This window comes from Sapajus apella, unplaced genomic scaffold (assembly GCF_009761245.1).
Source record: "Sapajus apella isolate SASKATOON/1434 unplaced genomic scaffold, GSC_monkey_1.0 scaffold99, whole genome shotgun sequence".
Classification (NCBI taxonomy): Eukaryota; Metazoa; Chordata; class Mammalia; order Primates; family Cebidae; genus Sapajus; species Sapajus apella.
In genome coordinates, this window is record NW_022437039.1 from 6,005,216 (window position 1) to 6,027,974 (window position 22,759).

Sequence of the window (22,759 nt, forward strand, 5' to 3'; positions counted from 1 at the left end):
TCATCAAAAGCTCATGCCATTAGATACATACAACACTTACTATTTTTCTTTCCTTTGATACTTAGCTGGATATCATAATAATCTTCTCTTCTATCAGACCGATAGTCTACTTCTTTACATTGGATATAGGACTGCAAATAAGGAAAGTAAAAGTGGTTTAAGTAGTAACATTCAAAAAATTCACATTCTAAAACTTTTAAAAATCATCTTTTAGAACTGGTTGCCACATACCACCATTTTGCCACGGAATAATTTGGGTATGGTGCCCTCTACACAGGTGCCTTTCATCTTATTTTCCACATTATCAAGCAACTGGAAAAGAAATGTTTGGCCCTTTAAAAAACCTTTTTTTATTATGCTGAAGTAATGTACAGCAATTTTATAATTGTCTATAAATATAAATGTTCAAAGAAGTTGTAGACTATAAAAATATTATGACCTCTGGCATGCAATTATCAAAAAACATATACAAAATCTTCTTTCTTGGTTGGATTTTTACAAACATCTCTACATGCAACAGTTGAGGTTAACCTTTTATACAGCCTTTGGAATAAATTAGTAATCTGTAGTGCCTTTAGAAGCATTTTTATATTCATTTTACCTCTGTGGAAAAGCATGTAAAATTGTTCACTAAACTTAACTCGTAATGGTCCACACCAAGAGATTAATGAGGTTGAGCCTGTCAACAGGATTGACTGGTTTGTCCATGGATATTTAATGAACTGGATTCAATCCAGCTAGTGCTGCAAAAAAGAAAACACACCTTGCCCAGCCAATCACCTTGAATAGCCATTTCATGTTGTATGTGTGTTTTTATGTCTTTTATCATAACTGGAAGGAGGAGAATTTGCTAGTGACTAGTGACGCCACAAGGAAAGTAATCACCACATACTAAGATCTGCTCGATGAGAACCTCACTGCACAGGAGGGATCTGGACACTGGAGTAAGGACAGAAGTCACCACTCTACAGTGACTCAGGACCAATGGGACAGCCAATAAAGCCAGACTTTTGGTTCTTGGATTAATAACTCATGTATATACACCAATTTAACAAATTAAAAGCCTACTCCCTGCTGGTATTAAAATTCAAGCTTTCTCAATTCACCTTCAAATCCCTATCCAAGTAATTCTTACCAGTCTTTAATAAAACTACAGAGGTGCTGCCTTTTTCTAGCCTAAGTCTGATACTAAACAAAGATGGGCATTTTCTAAATTAGGTCTGAGGTTTTACTCAATAAAAACTTCTGACAATGCTTCCATATATTCATTGTAAGAAATATACAAGTATTGCTTGAAACTTACCACTCGACAAAGCTCCTGAACATCGTGTTGCATGAAGCTATCTAAAGTTTCCCACCTTTCAAAAATAAAACAGACATCTCCACTTAAATGTTCAACTTTCAAATGAGCAAATTAATAGTAACTTAGATTGAAAAACTAAACTACATTATCAGCCATTATTCTCAAATTCCTTTTCTGTGAAGATTATTTTTGGTAGTTATATTTCAAAGACAGATTTCCTGCTGGGGGAAGTGGTATTTCCAAGAAAATGTAACAAATCTGAAAGCAATATAGGATCTTGTGTTGAAAAGTAAAAACCTTAAGCCTTGAATTCTTGCTCAAGCAAAATTGTAAAACAAAGTGTCTACTTCCAAAGAGATAAAACAAAGTACAATGATAAAAGCACTGACACTATTATATATTCAAGCCTCCCTAAATCAAGTGCCCACAGTACGATCTACTAACTTGTCTATTCTCTACTCACTTCACCTTAAAAAAGGGATGGGGGGAGGTGTGTCAGAATGGCAAAAGCAGGTGTCTAATACGTACCCAAATGACTTTGTTAGCTTTTTTGTTCCTACAGGTTTATCACTGTGCTGTAATTCATAGAACACTCTTTGTAATGCTAAAGGGACGCTTTTAGACGAATCATCCCCCTCGGTTGGCATCATGTACACAGCCTGAAAGAATTAATTCAGAAATAAGAATTTACTCTGAGAAGATGCAGGGGAACTTAAAAAACAGAATTTAATCTTGATGTTCATGTTTAAAAAAATCATTTCTAATAACACAATGGCTAAGGTTGTTGCTAGAGCTTAATCGGTGAGAACATTTACAAAATGATGAATGTCTTTAGGGATATGGGAAAACACAAGAACACAAAAATAAATTTAGAAAATCACCATCCATGTGTCCTTTCTTTTTTGAGACCAAGTTTCACTCTGTTGCCCAGGCTGGAGTGCAGTGGCACAATCTCGGCTCACTGCAACCTCCACCTCCCGGGTTCAAACTATTTTCATGCCTCAGCCTACCACGCAGCTGGGATTACAGGCGTGTGCCACCACACCAGGCTAATTTTGAATTTTCAATAGAGACAGTATTTGGCCATGTTGGCCAGGCTGGTGTCCAAGTCCTGACCTCAGGTGATCTGCCCACCTTAGCCTCCCAAAGTGCTGGGATTATAGGCATAAGCCACAGCACCCAGTCTCACCCATGTGTTCTTAATAAAAAGATAATAGAGAAGGAAACAAAAAACAGAATCACCCCTCAGAGAACTACTTTATTTCATACTTATTGGAGCACCATTTCTTAACTTACCATTAAATGTCACTAAAATTACCCACACTGAGCTGTCCCCGGGATATATCACAAGTCTTGGTGGCTGTGCAAACATGTTTTGAAGGCTGACAAGCCAGCCAGCACCCCTGCCCACCCCAAAACCAGGAGTGCCTGTCTCCTGTACCCCTTCATAATAATCACATGTAATTCTCAGAATTAACTGACTAATCTATGTTAGATTTAATGTACGTCTATTCTTTTCATTAAAATTTTCAATAAAGTTGCCTTGACTTGTCAACTAAATTTTGATATAAAACTTCACAAATGTTGCTGTTAATGGATTTTATGGTTTTGTTTTTCTAAATACCTTTATAAGGTGATTTCTAGCACAATTATAAGTCTGTAAAATTAGGTCACGGCTGGGCATGGTGGCTCACATCTATAATCCCAGCACCTTGGGAAGCTAAGGCAGGTGGATAGCTTAGGGTCAGGAGTTTGAGACCAGCCTGGATAACATGGTGAAAGCCTGTCTCTAGTAACACAGAAAAATTAGCCAGGCATGGTGGCAGGTACCCACAATTCCAGCTACTCGGGAGGCAGAGGCCAGAGAATGCCTTGAACCCGGGAGTCAGAGGCTGCAGTAAGCCAAGATCCCACCAGTGGTGGGATCTTGCAATGGAGCACTCCCGCCTGGGTGGCAGAGCAAGACTCTGTCTCAAAGAAAAAGGTCAGCTGTGGTAACTTTGAATCACTGAGGCAGGTTACAAAGGAGGTGGCCCAGCACTGGGGAATGAAAACGAAGGATGAACTAGCAGCCATCTAAGGAGACAGGGCCGGGGGAGGGAGACTGGCATCTTTGCCAAGAGGACTTTGCTGTCTCTGATATACCTGAGAGAAAAGGGTAGGCGGAAAGCTGCAGGAGAGGAACACTATCCAGAGGAACACTATCCATTTACCTTTCGTAGCTGATTTGTGAAAAATAACGTCTGTAGCAAGCTGTTCATGTAACAAGTCGCTCCCTGATTCTTTAAGCCGACATAGCCTGTGTGCTTCTTTGAATCCCACCTGAAAGATCAGTTCAAGGTTGAGGGGACCTTGCACAGATACCCCACTGCTCCTGCAGTGTGTGTGGGGAGCAATCTGACTTGAGGTCAGCGTTAAGGAAACCGAGGCCAGGAGCGCTCATCACACAGCTTCCTTCAATGGCCACCGACTCCCTTCTGTTTGCTCCACTGTGTGAACTGGTGCAAATGCAACCCCCACATTCACACAGTCCTTGAAGCACCTGCCTACTGACAGTGGCAGTGCTGTCACTGATCAAGCCCAGCAAGAACAGACACTTATGGAGTCCCACATGTTCATACCCAACATGCCTCACAACAGAATCTGGTTACATAATTAATTATACTTTTCACTTGTGAGGTCAGCACAACATGGAAAAAGCTGAAACTCATCTTTTCTGTGTACACACACGAAGAAACAGAAGTGTGTATTCAGCAAGTTTTGCCTCAGACTTCTAAACTCCCAGTGCTTTTTTTAAACTGTGGTTTTGGTGGTCGTTTGGGGGAAAGGTAGATTCTCTTGTCTCCTACCTTCCTACCCCACCCCATACAGAACGGTGCCTGAAAGCACAGCAATCCACCCACCGCCACGCCCATCTCCCTCTGTACAGAACACCACGACACAAACACATGACAGCCACCAAGCATGACCAGTGCTGGAGGAGACACCTACTGTGCAGTACCATTCACCAGTGCCCTGTTACTCCAGGGGTTACTTCCTGGCCTTGGAAACACTCAAGTACACCTAACAGCCTGGCCATGCCTCTTTACTCCTTGCTCACGTTAGTTGTCGGTGATGCTCACCTTTTCCCCTCCCACTCGTCCTCACATTCAGACAGGACTTCCTCCCTGTCCACAGCTATCTAGTTGACCATAATTACACAATTATGCTCCAAGGGTCTAACATACAGGAACTGCTCAATCTGTTAAACGAGTGTCAAGCAGGTGTGACTCTTGTGTGCCACAGGGCAAGCACAGAGAGGATGGTTACTGATTAAACATGTGCATCTCTGTTACATGTATGATAAAGCTTCTTTCACCAGCACAAAAGACATTTTTAACAGCACCCAATTAAAGAAAAACTTACGCAACTCCATGGGGAGCATCCGCCTGGACAAAGACTTCAAAGGTTACTTTGTCATCGTCTATAAATCCTTTCTCAGGATCAGTCACTTCCTATAAAACACAAATAAGAATATCCAGCTTGAATAAGAAGAGACTCTTTATTCCCAGGAGACAAATTACACTGGTGCCCTGTACTTAATATAGATTAAAATATTTTAAAATTACACCCCAACTTTATTGCTAATTTTAAACTGTTTCAATTTGCTTTTAACAGTGGTCTCACAACAAATACAGTAAATGCTTGACACATCAGAGGCACCCCAAAGGCACTCAGGGGCTCCGTGCCACAGCAGGGACAGGAGAAATCTGTGCTCTTCTAAGCAGAGCGAGGGGAGCATTAAGGAAACCGAGAATGCAATGCTAAGTGACTTAGTGTAACAAGAAGTAACATTCCTAAGGTTGTTCCACTGGCTACCACCTATGCAAAAAGGAGCCAAAGTAAACTGAATAAAGTTACAAGAAACCACTCAGAACTATGCCTGAATCATGAAAGGACCTCAAACAGCATTATGTCTTTTAAAGGAAATTTAGCCCATTGGGAACTGCCTTTGAATGTCTGACTAAAAGGTAAAATGTGAATCCAGAAAGTTGTTAAAAACCTAAGCTAGGAAAATGGAGAAAACACGTTTTCAAAGACACCTGTCCAATTTACAAATCAAAAATCTGACTCTAACATTAATAAAGGACTTAAAGAATCAAAAAGTTTTAAGGGAACAAGAAGCAGTAATGCACCGATTGTTCGGACTAAATCCACTGTTACTTACACTCCAGGCCATAAAATTGGAAAATCCCCAATCATTTTCTTTATGGAAGAACAAATGACTAATACGACGACTGAATGATTTTTCATCATCTCTGTAATTTATTATCTTCAACACTGCTTGTGCATGACAAGACCACGACCTGTTTAAAAAAACAATAATCTAAGCCTTAGTTGACATATTTACCAGACGTTACACATTTTTAAAGACAGTAAACATAGTACACCAACATTCCCATTTATGTTTTCATTGCTCTCTCCTTTCAGGTTGGGGGTAAAGGTAGTACAGAGGCATTTTTACCTTTAATACAGAAAAAGGTATTTGGGGCTCCCTGTGTAGTTTGTAGTGACTTCGCTCATGGTTTTATTTTTTAATTCCTCAGAAGTTGAAACAAATTTTAATTGTAGCTATACAACTTTCTGAGCTTTCAATAACAGTTGTGGATTCTGTATAAGACTACAGCTTTTTGGTCAGACAATAGTTATTAGAAAAGAAACAGCAGGCAGTGGTGGCTCATGCCTGTAATCCCAGCACTTTGGGAGGCCTCGGTGGGTGGATCACCTGAGGTCGGGAGTTCAAGACCAGCCTGACCAACATGGAGAAACCCTGTCTCTACTAAAAATACAAAAATAGCCAGGCGTGGTGGCACATGCCTATAATCCTAGCTACTCAGGAGGCTGAGGCAGGAGAATCGCTTGAACCCAGGAGGTGGAGGTTGCTGTGAGCCAAGATCGCGCCACTGCACTCCAGGCTGGGCAACAAGAGCAACATTCCGTCTCAGAAGAAAAAAAAAAAAAGAACAAAAAAGAATAGACAGGTGGATGCAAACTGTAAACCTCTGGTTCTACTGCTGATAAAGGAATCACCTCTCAGCATCACTCCTGTCCCTGTAGCCCGTCGGTGCCGTCACTCTCAAGCTCTCCTAGTATGCCCTCCCGCACACTCTGGGGAAGGACCAGCCCCAAAACCAGCCAGGGAGCTCTGCAGCCTTACAGCTTGCTGTCCTGCCCTGGCATTGAAGAATTCACCGATGAAGCACAAAATTGCAACCACAAGAGAACTACTGTACATGCGTGGAGTGGACCACAAAAGGGTCTCTAAATCCAGGTTCAAAAACCATACGCACTTAAGTCAAAGAAAGTTACGGTTTGCGATTAAAGTAAGGCCTTATAAATGAACACCGCAACTAAACCCTGAAGTGGTATGACTCTTCAGGAGAAGGGTAGGACAGTGCTGTTCCCGCAGCATTCCCTGCTTGATTGGAACACTGACATTGAGCATGTTGGACCATTTACTTTTTCCAAAATGCTGTTCAGGCTAAAACTGTCCATTGGACTAAAACAAACCTAGCCCAAATACTTATCAGATCACATCATAATGTCAAGAAATGAGGAAAACTAACCATCCATAGGCCCTAGCTCCATTATAAAATTACCTTGGCACTTCTTACTTAAACATTTAAAAATGCAATGGCAGGGCGCAGTGGCTCATGCCTGTAATCCCAGCTCTTCGGGAAGTTGAGGCAGGTAGATCACCTGAGCTCAGAAGTTGGGAGACAAGCCTGACCAACACGGTGAAACTCCATCTCTACTAGACATACAAAATTAGCTGGGTGTGGTGGCACACAGCTGTAGTCCCAGCTACTCAGGAGGCTGAGGCAGACGAATCGCCTAGAGCCGGGAGGTGGAGGTTGCAGTGAGCCAAGACAGCGCCACTGAACTACAGCCTGGGTGACAGAGCGAGACTCCATCTCAAAAAGAAAAAAGAAAAAAAAAAAAAAAAAAAAAAGAAAAAAGAAAGTAAATTTTATTCCCAGGGAGAACAGACAGAACAGTGAAAGCCAGTTCACTCTGGGAAATGTGTTACTGAAGGTTCCAAAGGGCCACTCTCTGTGGTGGCAGAGACCAGGACAGGTACAGTCCAAGTCAGCAGCTTTCCCTGGCTCTGACGCAAACAAGTTGACAAAGTGGTCTGCACTCCCAGAATCAACTGTGTTTTTGATAAAAGGTGAATTAATCTTCTAATTCATCTAAATAGAAGGACCATCAAGATTTCTCAATTTTCAGACATTTCATTATATGAATTTTTAAATGTTCCTCAAGTCAGAATCCCATACTATATAAATCTTTCAAAGAATGTTCTACTTGTACTTTCTGAACAACCTGTACAAAGTAGCTATCACACAATGGAAAGGATGTCTGGCTCTGACAGCTGCCATTTTCCGCTCAGGCAGTTACTGGCACGGTTACAATTAAGTCTGGTGGCTCGATGGTCAGCTAATCCAAGCAGGCCCTGATTCCATGGGCTGCTAGATAAACTATTTTTAGTTTTTCACTTAATAGACAAAAATATACTTTTCTAGTTTGGGTATTATACATACACCAGTGGGTTTTAAACAGATAGACGTACTCAATTTAAAATAAAAAGACTACATAAAGGCAGCAAATAATTTAAGATAGAATTGCTCTAGGCTGATCAAATTTGGCTTCCACTAATGTAATACAACTATGTGGGGATTTGTAGTTGCATCATTTAAACTGTCTTACGTGGAATCAGATTCAGCATTGCACTGGAGAAAGAATCCTACGCTTTTTTGGTGTGGTCTGTCTGGATAAAAGCGTGGCATCACCATAATCTTCCATGGCAGATTTCGCACAAAACACGGAGGGCTAAGGACCGACTCACTCAGTCTGCTGAAGCGCTCCACAGTGAACTGAAAGGTTGCCTCGGAGCGCCAACTGGTGTCTGCAAAAAAACCACATCGTCAGTCACAGAGCCCATGCACTGATCAAAACCACTAGCATCAATCGACATGGAATAAACCGTCTACACATCTTGATTTAACTGCTAAAATCTAACAGTTTGGAAAAATTGCTTCCAATTTATTAAAAGCCTAATACTAGATGACATACAGTTTCTGAATGAATGAATTCTTCCTTACAATCCAAAATTCAAGAGTGCTAACATATACCTGACTTCCCTGTCAGACTGAGTTCCATGTGTGAACAATGTCTACTCTACTAATGCTGAATTCCCAAGGACCCTGGGCACCAACTAAGTGGAGAAACTTTGTTGAGAAGGAGCAACATGGCTCATATCTGTTCAAGGACGGGACTTCTTGGGGGAAAGACCACGGTATGGGACTTGGCCTGGCTTTAGAGAGGAGAAATAAAGGGCAGAGAACACAAAGGCAGGACTTCAGGGCCAGGGAAACAGCGATCCCCCGGAAGCTCAGCACTGCTTAGAAACAAAACAATGACTACGACATTAGCCTAAAAATAAACGTTAACTTCAGTAGTTCACAATGTTTGCAAAAATACTAGCCTAGACACCCTAGGGGGAATAATTTTTTTTAAAAAAAGAAACTGGTATTTTTTTTTTCCTACATGAGTAGCATCAATTGTTCAATGATAACAAGACCCAATGGCTGATTTAAGAAACTGAAGTTTCTGTCAACACAGTGCCTCTCAGCAGAGGTCCAACTGAAGGTCTCCGTTTAAAATTCAATCTTTCACTGATGACAGTGACTATTCATTTGCACGTGGCCATCAGTCAATCACCTTTGACAAACCCTGCAGCAGCTCACTGCTTCTCAAACAACTCCTGTGAAGGCACAGTCCTCCCACACCCACACCAATCTGTTACAGACCAATACTTTTATAAAACATAATGAAATTGCCACAGCAAGGTCAACATGCTATACAAGCTTCTAAACACTTCCTTTCACCTTCTCAACCTATCTCATTAGAGACTACACACAGCTCACTGACTGGAGGGAGACCCTTGGCCACGTTCTACAGGCAGTACCTGGAAGGGTGTTCCTGGCTTAGAATTAGGTGCTACTCTGACAGCCCTGACTACTGGGCTCCTAAGGCACAAAATGAGACTCCATAGGCTTAGGTAAAGAGCACACAAGAACATCCTCCCATCCTTCATCTTCAGGCCCCTGAAGGCAGTCACCACGAAATCCAACCTTTCAGACTCCAAAGTTCACTAACAACTGAGTTCTCAGCATCGGCCACTTCCCAGGGCATAGAATTTGCTTGAAGTTTGTGACTGAGTTTGGTCTTAAGAAAACATGTCCATCAGTCCTCCTGGGAGGGTAGTATATCAAAAGCATGTGTGATGGTAAGCATCTTATCCAAGAGAATTATTTATTCGAGCCTCTTCAAGTGGCATTACCCTAATCTCTTTGAGGGATAAAAGTCTACCAAAAGGCAAGAAACTTTTTCAAGATAAAAATGTCTAGAATGGTGTGGTGGAGTGAGTTTTGCCATGTTTTTAGGATCACACAATTCATAATCAGCAATTGAGTTCTGCAAGGCAGACAAGAGACAGATGTCAATTCCTATGTTTTAGGTGAGGAAACGGAGGTTCACTGAGGCTGTTTTACAAAGTGACAACAAAACATTTTAATACCCAAGATTTGTCAAGACACTAAGCACAGTGACCCTGCCTCTGGTTTTAAAAATACCACTGCTGCAGGTTACCATAACACAAAACGCAGACCTCAACAAAATGAGACTATTAGCTTGTTCACTTTATGGAGCCCACGTATACAGAACTGCACAGAAGCAACCAAACGGAAAATCACTGCAGGACCTAAAAAGCTGAAAGATAAATGAGGTTATGCCTCTCTTCCAACTCATCTATTTTATATAACTCAGCTCTTTATAGGGTTTGATTTCAGGTACACAAAATCAATAGACTATAAGCGATTTTTTGTACTTTTGCCCTATACATTAAATTCTCAAATATTCCTTAAATATTAAAAACAACCAAACAATGGTGAGACTCAGCATGGCACTTGGTCCACCTGCTGGCCAGCCCCGCAGAGGCCACCACGCATTCATCTCTGTGCCCCCATGTCTGTTACTGCCCTGATACACGGTAGTTAGTTTACAGCTGGTGCATCATACACTTGATTTCAGCCTCAGACTTAAGGCACATTTCTTAGAACAGACAGAAAATCTGCTCATCAGGAAGTTTAGATGACACTTCAGGTCTATGAAAATTTCACCTCGGTTTCCGAAAACTCTTCATACTAAAAGAATAATTGAAAGCTTTTTATAAGCTCTTTACTCTTGAAGGGATGGAAAAAGAAAAACTTTCTTACAAGCTCATTACTTATAAAAACTTTGTAAAAAGAAAAACTTTTTACAAGCTCATTATTCTTTAAGGGATGGAAAAAGAAAAAAAAAAGAAAACTTTTATTAAAAAACAAAAGGTCAAGACAGGAGAGCCAATGAAAAAAGAGAAGTGGACTTAGAATCCAGCTTTCACAGATACAGCTGGCCAGATTTTCCTCCTACAAGGAAAATGAGACTGAGTGATGGAGATTTTTGTCCCAGAAAACAGTTAACAGTACAATGGATGCTATGTACTATTTTTTGCAACTTCCAAGTATACTAGGGATTAGGAAGAACACCCTCATTCCCTGCCACATTAGTGCTTCATGCACAGAGACTCCAATCTGCCTGGATGCCATTAACATTAACCGTACACCATTTCATTACTGCATGCTTCTTTTAATTGTAAACGACAGTGCAACGAGCTTCTGCAAACTGCTGTCACCACAAATCCTCAACCAGACTCCTTGATAACTTACTACCTTCCAATCTTGCCTCTAGAGATCCTTGTAGCAGTGGCAGCAGGAATTACAGCACAAAGTTCCCACTGTGCACTTTGTTACACCAATTTTATCATCCCAGGGCAAAGACCAATGGAACAGCCTGGGCTTCAGGTGCAAACAGAAAGGTAAAGAAAAACACAATTCTTCAGATTTTTGACTCAGAAAGGTTGGTATGAAATTTCCCTAAACGGTCCTGTTGCAGTGATTTTAGCAAACTTCAATTATTCACTCTAATACAATTTCTTGCAAGTCCTAGTCAGTCTCCACAAATTAGTTTCATGGAGAACAACATTTGAAATCCAGATCCATCTAGATCTTCAGAAGCTGCATTTGCTCTAAAACCTCCTCAGTGACTCACGCTTATGGTCCCAGCACTTGGGGAAGCCAAGGCTAGTGAACCACCTGAGGTCAGGAGTTTGCGACCAGCCTGGCCAACATGGTGAAACTCCTTCTCTACTAAAAATACAAAAATTAGCTGAGCATGGAAGCATGTAATCCCAGCTACTCGAAAGGCTGAGGCAGGAGAATCACATGAGCCCAGGAGGTGGAGGCTGCAGTGAGCCAAGATGGCTCCACTGCATTCCAGCCTGGGCAACACAGCAAGAGCCTATCTCAAAATAAAATAAAACTTCCTTGGGCCAAGTGCAATGAGTCATGCCTATAAAACCAACACACTGGGAGGTCAAGGCAGGAAAACTGCCTGAGCCCAGAAGTTTGAGACCAGTCTGGGCAACAAAGTGACATCCTGTCACTACAAAAAACTAGCCACACATGGTGGCACACACTTGTAGTCCCAGCTACTCAGGAGGCTGAGGTGGGAGAACTGCTTGAGCAGAAAAGGCTGTGGCTGCAGTAAGCAGTGATCACACCACTATACTCCAGCCTGGGTGACAGAGCAAGACCCTACCTCAAAAAAACGTATAAACTAAATCTTTCTTGATCATCTCACAAATAACAGTGAATGAGGAACTAAAAGTAGAATGACTAGATATAATAAATGTAATTCTGACACTTGCCCATAATTCTTTGTGAACAGGATTTTTAAACGTTCTCTTCCTCAACTATTCATTTCTCCCATCTCTTTCTGTGTTATTAGCTATTTAGCTTCTTACAATAAGAAATGTCCCTTACTAAGAAGGCTTCTGTGCAAATCAGTCAAGTTGTTGATAGTGTGGCTACTGACAAAACTTCTAACGCAGTGCTTCCCAGATTGTGTGTCCTAGTCTGAAATGGACACTCAACACTCAAGGAAACAGGACATTCAAAAAAAGGGGGGAGGGGGCAGTCTCAGTCCAGAGTCTTGGGGAATCATTAACAAAAACTTCTTTTGGAGAAGCAATTTATGTTGCTTCTGACATGGCAACTCTGAGACACACAATGGTAAAGAAAGCCTATTTAGCCCAGCACATCCCCAACTTCCTAGAATCCTGTACATTTTCCACAACGCATTCATCTCCTGCAGAAGAGGGTTGCACAATTCGTATGGAAATTGTGCTGGAAAACGCTGCCCTCAGCTCTAAGTTCTACTCCTACAGTCAGGACCACCACCCTCCCATGCACTTTGTCATCAGAAAGACATTACACGCTGGGTGTTTCCACAGCGGTCACAGTTCCAAACCGAGAAAAGGTGCTACTGAAGATTATTCGGCCTCGGATTATATACTTTTTCCATCAAGGAGGTCAGAGAAAGGCATTTCCACTTTCAGGACCTATGGCTTAGTACCACTGTCTACTAATTTAATGAAATGTACCTCAAAAGCAAGGGGATTTTTACCCATATTGTCCCCTCATAAGTCATTCTCCCCAGTAGACAATTGTCAATGTCTAGAGACATGCCATGACTGCAAGTGGTGGACAAGGGCCATTGGCATCCTGGAATGCACAGGACAGACTCCCACAATCAACAATTATCCAAGATGCCATGAGAAGCTGAGAAACTCCACCCTAGACCTCCTCCCAAGACCTCCCCGCTAAAAAAAGAAAAAACAGTGGGGAAATGTTGGAAAAGATTGCTCTGTGGGAACTAGACTGGGGATGCTCCGATTGGGCAGGGCCTATCACTGCTCCACAAGTGACTAGAATTGATCCCAAACGCACACCTGTCACCTCAGACCTAGCCATGCCTTCCCAAATGCGCTCTCTCAACCACTTTCGGCATCTCTGGTGTCTGAAGTAAAATCTCCAAAAGCCCAACAACCATCGAGACCACACCCACACCATTGCCCTTGTCTACGGTGGAAAGCGCACTCCACAGGTAACAAAGCAGCGGGTTTAAACCACGCCTCTTTACCTTCCTCAGATATTGCCTCAGCCAGCTGCCAGGGGTAAACCGCACTGTGAGAGAACTCTCAACTACGGCTGCAGTTTCTCATGGAGGCTGAACTTTTGGCAGGAGGTCTGAACAGCAGTCCTTCTGGTGGTGCAGCCCGTGGCTGATGGTTTCTTTCAACTGCCCCGTTACTCCCCTGGGAAGGACACAACCCTCATGAGGATTGATGGACATGCTTTTTGACAGAACATGGTTTCATATTACACTCAAGACTCCAGGGGCTGCATATTGCAATTACTGGCTGCTCCCTACCCACAATATTGTGACCTTGCAAATATTGAGATCACTAATCTGATACATTTAAAGAAGGAATGGTCTCGAAAGAAAAAACTGATTTCCTACACAAAAAAATGTCCATGCACATACGTATGTGTATGCTTTCTCACAGATAAGCTATAGACCAAAACTCAGTGAGGGAGAATGAAGGCCAAAGTTTGAATCCGATTTCATCCCTAACAGGAGTGGGGAGGGAGTCTCAGCTATCGTCAACTGATATACACCCTGCAATGAGAATGCAATGGAAAGCCAAGTTCCCAATGGCTGCACATATCTTGCTGCAAACAAACAGGAAGGAGAGTCAGAAGTGCCTGTTGTTCCCAATACTAGCAGTAGCTGGAGACCTGTAGGTGTGAGTAAATACCCACCTATTACATTTAAACCTACATTCAACCTCCTCGCCTAGGGTAGGGAGAATCTACTTACCTGGAAGTGGTGTAGGCAGTCTTGATACTCAAAACCAAAACAGGATTTTCCTCAGTTACAGCGTCCTGAAAACTTGCTACGCTCAAGCTCAGAAGTACCCAAGGAAAAAACAATGGATCTGAATCTGTTTTGGCAGGTTTCCGCCCGCTGTGAGGAGGCAAACCAGAGGCACTTACCATCCTCCATGTCCTCCTCCGTGTTGTTGTGTCCATCACTCAGGGCCACGTTCCCGTTGATCACAGGGTTCTGAGTAATTCTTGGTGGGTCATCGGTATCTCCAGCTTTAAATAAGAAAAAGAAATTCCATGTGTTTTACATTCATGGCTTTGATGGAATTTGACAGATTAAACAGAATATAAACTTATCCTTTTGATGTTGCCTAGTCATTAATAAATTCCAATTGTACCATAATAAAAGTCGATTCTAATCCAGAAAGTATTTATACTAATGTTTACTAAATACAAACTTTCATTAATTTCAAAACACTAAATGAAATTTGAATATATGCTATGCCACACTGTAATTTGCTTTATTTGCAATGATATTCTGCACAAAACTTTTTATGCAAAATCTCTTATGTAGGTCAGACATGGTGGTTCATGCCTGTTATCCCAACAGTTTGAGAGGCCGAGCGGAATGAATCACCTGAGGCCAGGAGTTCAAGACTAGCTTAACCAACATGGTGAAACCCCGCCTCTACTAGAAATGCAAAAACTAGCTGGGTGTGGTGCTGCATGCCTGCAATCCCAGCTACTTGGCAGGCTGAGGCATGAAAGTCACTTGAACCTAGGAAGCAGAGGCTGTAGTGAGCCAAGAGTGCCACTGTACTCCAGCCTGGGCGACAGGGTCATCTCAAACAAAAACAAACAAACCAAAAAACTCCTTAGGTAGTTCTTACAATAGCTAATCAGCATTAAGAAACTTTATCTAATTGTTGTGAAAAATCATTATTTTACAATAGGTTTCTTGGTAATTAAGACAATTCTACAGGCAATTTTGTTCTGAAGATTACTGAACATATGCAAATGTAGGCATTAAATATTTTAAATTTTTTCATCATGAACACAAGAACACAAGCTAGTGCCTTTTTTTTTTTTTTTTTTTTTTTTTTTGAGATGGAGTCTCACTCTGTCCCCCAGGCTGGAGTGCAGAGGCACAATGTAGGCTCACTGCAACCTCTGCCTCTGGGGTTGAAGTGATTCTCCTGCCTCAGCCTCCTGAGTAGCTGGGATTACAAGCACATGCCACCACTCCCAGCTAATTTTTTATTTTTAGTAGAAATAAGGTTTCAACATGTTGGTCAGCCTGGTCCCAAACTCCTGACCTCATGTAATCCACCTGCCTTGGCCTCCCCAAAGTGCTAGAATTGCTGGCATGAGTCACCACGTCCAGCCATGCCAGGGTCTTAAAACATCAAATTATCATCCTCAAGGTGTCACTGGACAATTAATGTATAATTTTGTAAAGAGCGTGTTAAAGTGTTTAGGAAAGGATAAAATTGTTTGATCACTGTAAATGTGTGCTAAATGCTGGGGCTGAAAAACACATATAACTCAAGTTCAGATTCAAAACATTTTAAGTTACAAGTGGCAAATAAGGTGTGAATTACAACATTCTAGTCACTTTTCATCAATTTTAAAGCATAATTTTCTCACACTGACACAGATGGTTATTCTACAAGGAGAGTAACCACAGCAGGACTTGGAGGTTTCACGTAGGTTCATACATCCCATTTAAATCGACTTGTTTTTCCATATATTTGAATAGCTCACTGTAACTAATGCTGGCCCCCACGGTTGCCTACATAGTTGGCTTTCCCTGATGCATCGGACAGAAGTTAAGAATCTCATCTCAAGTGCAAGCAGACGTGCTTTTTAATAGCCAGGTAGTCCTATCTGTGCCTTTCACAATTTCAGAGCTTTCCTGCCATTGGAACCAGCATGCAATCGGATTCAGCACCACGGACAGTGCCACTCCCACTTCCCCTCTAGGAACCCTCCAAAACCCCAATGCTGGAATTTTATCATAAACCTCGTCGATAATTCCAAAATAAAATCGTACTCCCCACCACCCAAGCATCTCAAAACATCCAAAATACCAAAAAGAAAAAATTATTACCCAGACATTTAAGATTAAGTCATTAAAGACCAATTTCGATCTTCACAGTCTTAATAGATACACTTCGTTAATGATGTTTGAAGTTATTTCTGGTCTGACCCATCATGGCTCACTGCCTATCAACCCCAGCACTTTGGGAGGCTAAAGTGGGATAACTGCTTGAGCCCAGAAGTTTGAAACCAGTCAGGGTAACACAGTGAGACCTTGTCTCAACTTACTGGGTTTTTTTAAAGCTTATTTCTGAAAACATATACGCACACTTGAAACTAGACCCTAGACCATCATGTCTTGACAGAAATGCTGTGGAAGGGTGTTAAGGAAAGGAACTCAGATGTCTTCTCAGGAGATAGGATGGAGAGAAGGAAAAACGTCTCTTTGCTCATTCTTAACTAGCTCTAACACTCTAAATCAAACATACATGCTAAATAAAAAGATAAGAAAAATCAGGTACTCTGAAATCCACATTTCATCCACATCCATTTTCCTAGAACTACATTGAATCATTAAAAACTTTTATGGGATTTATAAACTGTAAACCAAAGACAGTGACTGCCCCTACAAAGTGGAGGAGGCAAGAAGGGAAAGGGACTGGGGACAAACAAAGCAGGCTAGGCCTTATCTATCTCTGATACTTAGAGAAATGGCATGTATATTTAAACTTAAGGGTCAGGCACTGTGGCTCACACCTGTAATCCCAGCACTTTGGGAGGCTGAGGTGGGTGAATCACGAAGTCAGAGGTTCGAGACCAGCCTGTCCAACATAGTGAAACCCGTCTCTACTAAAAATACAAAAAATTAGTCAGGTGTGGTGGCAGGGACCTGTAATCCCAGTTACTTGGAAAGCTGAGGCAAGGAGAATTGCTTGAACCCGAGAGGCAGAGGTTGCTGTGAGCCGAGATCATGCCACTGCACTCCAGCCCCAGCAACAATGCAAAATTCCATTTCAAAAACAATCAAAAAAAAACTTAAGAATATATTTATGTATTAACAGGCAAAAATACCTTAATATGAAGGCCTATTAAATAAATTATGGCACGTTCCAGTGGAGTGTGCTGGACTCAAGCAATCCACCTGCTGCAGCCTCCCAAGTAGCTGGGATTACAGGTGTGCGCCACTACACGTGGTTAGTTTTTTTTTTTTTTTTTTTTTTTTTTTACATTTTTAGTAGAGACAGGGTTTCCCCATGTTGGCCAGGCTGGTCTCGAACTCACGACCTCAAGTGATCCACCCACTCTGGCCTCCCAAAGTGTTGGGATTACAGGCGCGAGCCACCACACCTGGCCTATAATCTTAAAAGTAACTTCCTCTATTCAAACTTGTCCTATAACGATTGATTTAAGACATGGTTTAACGTATGGATGCAAAAATGAGGGCTCCTTTTCTGTACACAAAACTTCTCATCTAAAATTAGGATCATATGTAAGCATAAGCAGTCTAAAGCACAGCAAATAATCGAACTCTGTAACTGATATGTAATCCTGAAGTACAGGTTATGGCTTCATGAAGTCCAGTGAAATCGCACTGAGACACAAGTGAATTCAGATTATAGCTCAAAGATTAGCTTGTCTGAATGACTTCAGGCAGACTCCACTGTCTCCAAAATTTACATCAATAATAAAGGCCAAGATCAATTCAAGAACGCATAGTATCTTACAGGATGGAGTGGGGGAAATGGGTAAGCTCTACCCTTGTTTTTCAACATTGGGATTAACTACAGTATGACGACTAAATAAATATTTTCTGAAATTGTTCTAGTGTAAAGTTAGGTCTTCTCTGCAGTTGGCCTTGAAAAAGCAAAGCAAGTAACGTTCTGCAGTTGCAGAAGAATCTGAGCAAGACCCCATCTTTAACGTCCAAATTAACACATCTGAGTTAGTTTAGCCAATCTGCCCTTTTCCACCTGACAGGTGCAGAGAAAGTGGTCGAGGCCAGTGGCTATGAAATGTCAAAGGGCCACTGGTGGTGGCCACTGAGTATGAGGGGAGGGTCCTAGCCACCAACAGCTCTGAGTGTCCAAGCAGCCGCCAAGACGATTTCAGCCCGGCTCCCATGGGCAGGAGATCACATTTTTAAAAGCTCCTCATAAATGAGTTAGTTCCGCAAGAGGATTAAAATTTTAATTAAAACATGGTAAATCCCTGGTCCAGAAGTAAATGATGAAAGCACAGGATAGCCACACAAAAAAATTTGTACTAGGCTTCTAGAAATAGCTTTAACAATGAGGCAGTCTTCTTTTGTTGTTCAAGACAGATGTACATAATTGGAATGCACGTGCATTTACTGCTATTTAAGAGTGACGTAATACCAGGTTTTATATCCCACCGCATGCACATGCATTTACGGCTATTTAAGACTGACAGAATACCAGGTTTTATATCCCACCTTTTTGGAAGTTTTTAAGCCATGGTGACTGATTTGGCCAAACACTTGAGCTATGGCACTTTTTTTTTTTTTTTTGAGACCGAGTCTCACTCTGTTGTCCAGGCTTAAGTGCTATGGCACGATCTTGGCTCACTGCAACCTTCGCTTCCCAGATTCAAGCAATTCTCCCACCTCAGCCTCCCGAGTAGCTAGGATTACAGGCACCTGCAATCATGCCCAGCTAATTTATTTTGTATTTTTGTAGAGGCAGGGTTTCACCACGTTAGCCAGGCTGGTCTCAAACTTCTAACTTCAGGTGATTCACCTGCCTCAGCCTCCCAAAGGACTAGTATTACAGGTGTGAGCCACCGCACTTGGTCGATGACACTATTTTTTTTTTTTTTTTTTTTTTTGAGACGGAGTTTCGCTCTTGTTACCCAGGCTGGAGTGCAATGGCGCGATCTCGGCTCACCGCAACCTCCACCTCCTGGGTTCAGGCAATTCTCCTGCCTCAGCCTCCTGAGTAGCTGGGATTACAGGCACGCACCACCATGCCCAGCTAATTTTTTGTAGTTTTAGCAGAGACGGGGTTTCACCATGTTGACCAGGATGGTCTCGATCTATTGACCTCGTGATCCACCCGCCTCGGCCTCCCAAAGTGCTGGGATTACAGGCTTGAGCCACCGCGCCCGGCCGATGACACTATTTTTGACACAAAATTACCTCGAACAAGACTGGGGACATGTTTGGCAAACACAAGTGACAATGTGCAATGTCAAATAGACAAGCTCTGGATGAGAAATGTCTGTAGGAAATAAAGCAATTGTCATCTCATAATATGCATATCCCACCCAGGAATAGAAGATAGTCTCCATTATTTGTGCTTGCTAGGCCTTGTGATGCAGTATGTATATGAAAAAGCAAAAAATATGTTTTAGAAACATCCAGTAGGCTCCCTGGCTAGTTCCAGGGCTTATATTCCCACCTGCACTAACTACTGGGCACTTACACCTATACTCAGCTTTCCTCCTCCTGAATTACATTTGTGATGTCATAACATGGAACTGTTAACCCACCAGAGAACACCTGCCAATCGCTATGGAAGCTAGGTAGGCTACTTTAGCACCTGAATCTCACTCCTGAGATAACACATCAGAATAAGCAGGATTCCAACTGGCTGGCTTTGATATTTTCTGTCAGTTCACAAAAATTTATCAATCCTCCCTAAAAAGCTGGCAGAGAGGGCAGGGTTTGAGAACACCGCAGTAAAACCCTGGCATGTTGAATCTAAGAGTTCATGTACTGCCACCAGGTGGTGGCCTTGTCCATGAAGATCCGGCTCAGCCGCTGAGTCACAGGTGGCTCCACGCGCGCCCCCCTCCCCCATCCTTCACTAGTGTCAACTTAGGGATCAAAACTACAGCTCTGTTACTACGGCAGATACACAGAACACATGGGCCAAATCCTAGTCCCTGGGTGGCTCACACGACACTGTAAAGCCCATCTCACCCCGTTCCCATCAGTTTACCCTCCTTCTGGCTTCTGTGTGGTCCTCTCCTGATCTCTCATCTCTCCCCATACTGAACTCAGTTAAATATATGACTTAAAATGGAGGTTATCAAGGTAAATTAGAAAACAGTGATCTTTATATAAACTTTACTCATACTATTTCTAGATTTATAGTCCCAAATACACTTCAGTAGTCTAGCTGAGACATGTCAGTATTGGTTATCTCCATCCATCACCAGCATAAGGAGCCCAACCTGAAACCCTGACTAACCTTCAAGCCCAAGCCTGTGGTTCTCAGCCATCTCTGCATGGCTCTGCAGTGGCATATGCTAGGGGGTGGGGGAGGTTCTTTCACCCACATCAGAGTGACTGCATAGAATCTCTAGAAGATCTATCTCAGCATTCTTTTTTATTTTTTAAAGCATCCCACAAAAACCTTGTCTTTAGGACCAGAAACATATTCAAGCAACATCAATTTAGATAGGAAAAGAAAGAGGGTATTAATAGAAAACCTGGTGAAATCCTGAAAGACTCTGAGTTTGGTTCACAATAACATACCAATGCCAGTTTCCTAGCTTTGACAAACTCACACTGGTGATATAAATTATTAACAATTCGAGAAGGCTGGTGGGGTGGCACACAGGAGCTGTTTTAACTGTGCAGCTTTTCTGTAAATCTAGAATTACTCCAAAATTAAAAGCTAATTTTAAAAAGGCAAAGTAGAATGCCCTCTCAGCCTAAGAAGCAGGAGGAATAATTGATACAAGTGAAATATTTCAGGGCATTTTACCACACATCAGTAAATCTCAGGCACTCAGGACCCTGAGGTAAGAAACTCCCCTGAGCCTGGGCAACACAGTGAGACCCTGTCTTTTAAAAAAGGATTAAGGAAGCTGGGTGCGGTGGCTCACACCTGCAATCCCAGCACTTTGGGAGGCTAAGGCTGGCAGATCACACGGTCAGGAGTTGAGACCAGCCTGACCAACTTGCCGAAACCCTGTCTCTACTAAAAATACAAAAATTAGCCAGGCATAGTGGTGCGCGCCTATAATCCCAGCTACTCAGGAGGCTGAGGCAGGAGAACTGCTTGAACCCAGGAGGCAGAGGTTGTAGTGAGCCGGGTCATGCCACTGCACTCCAGCCTGGGCAACAGAGTGAGACTCTGTCGCCCCAAAAAAACAAAAAGGAGTAACAGAAAACTTGGTGTACCAACTACTCAACTACCTTGTTTATAAGACAAACAAATCGGATCAGGCAGAGTGGCTCATGCCTGCAATCCCAACATTTTAGGAGGCCAAGGTGAGAGGATCACTTGAGACCACGAGTCCAAGACCAGCCCTGGCAACACAGTGAGATCCCATCTCCATGACAAATTAGTTGGGTGTGGTGGTGCACATCTGTAGTGTCAGCCACTTGGGAGGTCTGAAGTGGGAGGCAAAGGCTGCAGTGAGCAGTGGTTGAACAACTGCATTCCAGCCTGAGCAACAAAGCAAGACCCTGTCTATAAAAAGGCTTAAAAAAAAAAAAAAACCAAAAAACAGAAAGGGAAAAACCTCAGCATTATGCATATATTCTCAGAGCATGGCTTAAATTCTCAAGCAATTCAAGGCAGACAAAAAAGCAGTTTGGAAGCTGAAACACAAAACATTTCCCACGTAGATGCCAGGAGACAACTGGACAAGAGAATTGCTGAGGAGACTCAAGGGACTAGGGAGCTTGCATTTGTGTGGGGGCAAGAAGGGGAGTGAAAATACCACATGCGAAGGATCTACTATTTGCCTAAGAACTCCATGAATCAGTAACTCCAATGAACCCCTATTATGTGCCAGACCTTGTACAATTCTTGGGGTAATTGTCACTGGCCCCAGGGTAAGGTAGGGCAGGATATCCTCTCTATGTCCAGGGTCACGGCTGGCCTGGCATAGGCACTGCCACAAGGACCTAGGCAGGAAAAATGGAAGGAAAGTATTTAGCAAATAGGCACAACACTCAGAGAAGGCTGAAGTTCTTTAACTACATATGCTTTTTAAATACGGATATTCCTAAAATAATCCAGACTCCTGTAGGACTGCTACTACGCCATACTATACTGACTTGATTAAACTTTTTTTGATTAAATTTAGAGATAACTGTAGATTCATACAGTCTTAAGAAACAGTCTTCCACATCTGTGGATTCAACAAACTGCACATAAAAAATACACCGGAGAGGTAGGGGGGGATCCTGTACTAAACATGTACAGATTTCCTTGTCATTATTTCCAAAACAGTATGGTCTACCAACTATTTACATATAGTATTTAAACTGTATTAGATATTATAAGCAAGCCAGAGATAATTTAAACTATACAGGAAGATGTGTGAAGACTATATGCAAATACTACACTGTTATATATAAGGAAGACTTGAACATCTGTGGATTCTGATACCTGAGAGGGGTCCTGGAACCAATACCCAGTTAATACCAAGGGTCAGAGAGAGACCACGTACCCTTTTCCCAGTTTCCCCTTACAGCACCACTGTGCAAAACCACCCTGCAATATCAACAGCCAGCGTCCTGATATAAACCGCCAACCCAATGAAGATTTCTCCACATTTACAT

At 42.3% G+C, this 22,759-nt stretch overlaps 1 protein-coding gene across 2 annotated transcripts in view; it reads right to left on the minus strand.

Moving 5' to 3' along the window:
- Window positions 1-22,759, minus strand: part of USP7 (ubiquitin specific peptidase 7) — a 71,540-nt gene that overhangs the window by 20,749 nt on the left and 28,032 nt on the right. The window contains exons 1-10 of one of the 2 annotated variants that reach the window (XM_032258084.1): window positions 14,347-14,451; window positions 13,430-13,604; window positions 8,054-8,252; window positions 5,511-5,649; window positions 4,709-4,797; window positions 3,517-3,625; window positions 1,832-1,962; window positions 1,304-1,358; window positions 232-312; window positions 41-131 (exon numbers count right to left, since the gene is read on the minus strand). In XM_032258084.1, the coding sequence (XP_032113975.1) occupies window positions 41-131; window positions 232-312; window positions 1,304-1,358; window positions 1,832-1,962; window positions 3,517-3,625; window positions 4,709-4,797; window positions 5,511-5,649; window positions 8,054-8,139 (781 nt within the window). In that variant the 5' untranslated portion in view covers window positions 8,140-8,252; window positions 13,430-13,604; window positions 14,347-14,451. Of the gene's footprint in view, window positions 1-40; window positions 132-231; window positions 313-1,303; window positions 1,359-1,831; window positions 1,963-3,516; window positions 3,626-4,708; window positions 4,798-5,510; window positions 5,650-8,053; window positions 8,253-13,429; window positions 13,605-14,346; window positions 14,452-22,759 lie in introns of those variants that run through there. The other variant, XM_032258083.1, reaches the window with a different exon arrangement.